At 45.9% G+C, this 3,947-nt stretch overlaps 1 protein-coding gene across 1 annotated transcript; it reads right to left on the reverse strand.

Moving 5' to 3' along the window:
• Window positions 1–337: 337 nt before the first annotated feature.
• Window positions 338–3,345, reverse strand: LOC104949395 (gem-associated protein 4-like). Its single transcript, XM_010775755.1, has 3 exons — window positions 3,187–3,345; window positions 2,386–2,656; window positions 338–1,415 (listed from the first exon to the last, which is right to left on the reverse strand). Exons 2-3 carry the CDS (start codon window positions 2,611–2,613, stop codon window positions 654–656), a joined length of 990 nt encoding a protein of 329 aa, XP_010774057.1. The 5' UTR covers window positions 2,614–2,656; window positions 3,187–3,345; the 3' UTR covers window positions 338–653.
• Window positions 3,346–3,947: the final 602 nt, after the last annotated feature.

Below are 3,947 nucleotides of genomic sequence, written 5' to 3' on the forward strand. Positions count from 1 at the left end.
TCTGTGAGAACAGCACCATCTACAGGCCTGGCATATGTACTACAGCGTCTCCAGCGCTTTCAAACGGCAATGTCCGTGGCTGTCTCCTCCTGATTGGTGGAGTTGGCCCAATAGCCGTCGCGCCACTTCTGTGACGTCACAGAAGTGTTCAAATCTGGATCAGTCTGTATCAGATCTGTTGCAGCCCCTTTTTAAGAGATTTGGGTATGGAGGAAAATAGAGAGGGTTGTGTTTTCTGACACTTGGTGAGTTCCCTGGAACACCGGGGACACATTCATGTATAAAAGACGTACAAAAGTGCATTTTGCATGATAGGTCACCTTTAATTTAACACTAACATGTATTTTGTGGATATAAAATATATGGTCCGAATATGGCTATAACAATATCATATTCTGACACCCAAAAATGGGTTTGTTTGAAATCAACCACTAGGTTGGAAACATAAATCCATCTCAGAATGAGCTGCTTTAACATCCAACTATTTTTGATAGAGTGGGTCACATATTGACTGTTACTTTTGGTAACTTTAACAGTTATAATATCATCTACTTGCATCAAACGTGAAATATTTCTTTAGTAACAGTTATTTAAACTCTCTAAAAGTTGTAGACAAACAGCTATACATTTAGATATTTGTGGTTTTCAACCTTCTAAAAAAAGACATCTGTGGTGGGGGCAACGCTCATAAGCCCTAGCTCTTTGATCTTTAGCTCAACCTCCCAGCCAATCAGAATCCAGACTTCTCCGTGGCAGCTGTGTGTAACTCTTACCTGGATGTGCTGCACATGGCAGAAGAGCTGGCTGAGGACAAAGAGGACCTCTTGGCAGGGAGCTGTCTCCCCCTCCTCCTCCATGTGGGACTCTTTGGACTTCAGCGGGGATTTGGACATTTTAGGATGCGTGGAGATGGTCAGAGGAGCCGAGGCAGGAAGGGGCAGCTTGGCTCTGACTGAGTTCATCACCTCCCTCACGGCGTGGGCGTATAACCTGCCGACGTGCCCCCACCCCTCAGCGGACAGCCAGTCAGAGCAGCTGGACCCACAGAGCAGCTGCAGGACCCGGAGCAGGAGGACGGACAGGCGCAGCTCGCAGGAGAACCTCCTCAGGTCCAGAAGGGGCAGGTACTCCACGTACTCCAGCGAGAAGGGGACGTAGAGGCGGGCAGAGGTGATGAGCTCCCTCAGGACCCCCAGCAGCCGTCCCCACTGGCTGACGGAGCACCAGGGCAGCGTCTGGGTCACGGCCACCAGCAGTCCTTTACTGAACATGCCCACGTGGTCGGCCCGCCGCTGGTCCAGTGAGAGGCAGGACAGCATGGTGGTCCTCAGGGAGTCTGACGCACAGCAGCACTCCATCCAGGCCAGCAGCCCGGTGCCCTGTCCGTACTGAGGCAGATCCACCCCGGACCAGTCCTACGGGGGGGGGGGGGGTCAGATGTTATCAGCAGGAATAAAGCATGGCAGAACTGAAAAAATGATGTTATCCCCTTTAGCAGTACAAATTTCACATTTCAGCTGCCACCGCAGTTACTTTCATTAATTATTGACTCTGCTAGCTGGTCTGCTGAGTCTCCAAGAACAAAGTTTCCTCAGTTTATCGTGTAAAGATTTTTGCAATACAAATGTTACTGGAGATCTTGATTCAAGCAAAACCTCATTGGTGTGAACCCTTGTGCCTCAATGGCTTGGGGAGTAACCGATACATGGAACAGGATTACGTAATGAGGATACAAAAAAAAGTTATTCTTTTCCCTTACAGTTAAAACATTTTTTTTATATTCTACTTTTAAAAAAAATGGGGATCACCAGCAGCATAACAATGTTACAATGCATATGCATTTTAATGGACGATCGGCTCCTAGGATAACTCAAAAACAAACTGTAGCTAAAGTACAGTGACCGTGGAAGATACAAATGTCCCAATTGAAGCCACATTTTATATCCAACGGCCACTCTATTTGATCTGGTTTCACTCCAGAGGCCTTGCTTTTAGATTGCAGTTTTGTAAAGTTTTTCACCAGATTGAGACGTTTTTGCCCTTTGGGGTCAATACATGCCGTTTTCCTGGTTTCCACTATTGCTGCTGTATTATGTTTTTGCTAATCATTAAAAAATCTCATTTTTTTTTATCAGGAAAACTGTGGCATTTACAGCATTAATAATAAAAGAAAATTGAAATTCTGACTGGACTGAGGCCGATTTAATTTAGATTATTATTACTACTTGCTTCAGCACCACTCAATAGGATACAGAAATATCCACAGAAGGTCATATACTGTATGGTCAACCAGTCCCAGAAGCCTTAACGTAGAGTGACCAAGAAAAGATAGAGACAAGCTGTCATTGGGTGAAGCAGCATGCACATAGAGACAGATCATCTTACCTGCTCCGGCAGATCACACACAGTCAGCAGAGAGGCAGGAACCTCGTTTTTGAAGTGATCCTCCCAGACGGGCTTGAGGTGGAAGCGAATGGTCCAGTCCAGTCTCTCCATCTTGTGGTAGAGCCAGAACAGAGCTCTGGACCAGCTGCTGGGGGACGCTGCCACCTCTGCCCCCACCAGCCGCCCCAGCCGGGTCAGCAAAGCCTCCAGCAGCTCCTTGGTGTCCATGGACCAGCGATGCACAGCGCCCTCTGGTGTCTGATCCCAGCACCTAGCAGAGGATGGAGATATATCAAAATCAAATATTATATAGAAAGTTATTAGGTATTTTTTAAACAAGAACCATGCATAACATTCAGATAAAAAAAAAGATTATATAGGGATACTTGTGTCGCGCATGCATGTGTGGAGCGAGAGAGAGAGAGAGAGAGTGAGTGAGTGAGCGTATTGTGTTTCTGGAAGTGAACAGGAGTAGCAGCAGTATAACAAAGTCACAAATATAAACAACGGCCACCTAGGAACATTGAATGTTGGACTTCATTAACCGATCCTGAAAACATTCGCTATACAGGGCAAAAGTCCTGCAGCATGCGTCCCTTACTGATATATCGGCGCATCCCTATGAAATATACCATCGTTTTCACAGTCACTGAGATCATTGAGCCACTTTGTGTAGCATTACTGAGAGCTAATATGAATGTATATGACCATTATCATTAATATATATATGCTCAACAACAGTGGTCCAAGAATTAAACCTTGTAGCGCTCCCATTGAAATGAGTGCACGCATCTTACAAACCTGAGAGTCTGGTTTAGCAGCTGGGCGAGGACATAGAGGAGGGGGAAGGGAGAGCAGCCCAACACCCAGTGAGGAGAGACAGGAGCGTCCACAGACAGAGCCGTGTGCAGGAGCTGCAGACTCAGCTCTATGTCGAAGCAGCGGTGACCTGGAGGAAAGATAAAGATTACATTAGCAATGGGTCAAACAACTACATGTGTTAAAGGTCCCATGTCATGCTTTTCTGGTTATTACCCGTCCCCTTGTGTGTTATGAAGGTTTTTCTGCATGTAAACGGTCTGCAGAGTCACAAACCCTCAAAGTACACCCTGTAGCGAGTAAAACTCTAACACAGAAAAGACCTGTCTATGCGGGGGGGGGGCAGGAGATCCAACAAGCCGTTTAGGACAGAGAGTGAATACACATCAGTGTTTCCCCTATATGTTTTCAGCAGCGGCACTGCGCCGCTGCTGAAATATGCGCGCCGCTGCTAGGGGGCGCACATTTTTTTTTTATTAAAAGAATTATAAGTGCTGCCCCCTAGCGCTCGCGGCAACTTCGAGCCACCGATACGCGGGAAAGCTGTCATTTTCAGAGCTGAAGGAAAACTGCCTGACAAGACAGACAACAGCAAGTTGAAGCAGACATAACTTTATTTGGACACAATCACCTCAAGAAGAAGGTCATAACGCCATAAATGTAAGTTATTATAATTTAAAATGTTGTTACATTTAGATTAAGTAAATTAATACTTTGATAAAAGCCTACAGTTAAGAATGAAT

Source organism: Notothenia coriiceps, unplaced genomic scaffold (genome assembly GCF_000735185.1).
Source record: "Notothenia coriiceps isolate Sejong01 unplaced genomic scaffold, NC01 NC01_scaffold00016086, whole genome shotgun sequence".
Lineage (NCBI taxonomy): Eukaryota > Metazoa > Chordata > Actinopteri > Perciformes > Nototheniidae > Notothenia > Notothenia coriiceps.

Bases quoted from the DNA above. Each gene is read 5' to 3' on its own strand.
- LOC104949395 (XM_010775755.1), bottom strand. From the start codon at position 2,613: ATGGACACCAAGGAGCTGCTGGAGGCTTTGCTGACCCGGCTGGGGCGG. The intron at 1,416-2,385 runs GTAAGATGATCT...CCCCCCCCGTAG, and splicing joins TGTGTGATCTGCCGGAGCAG to GACTGGTCCGGGGTGGATCT.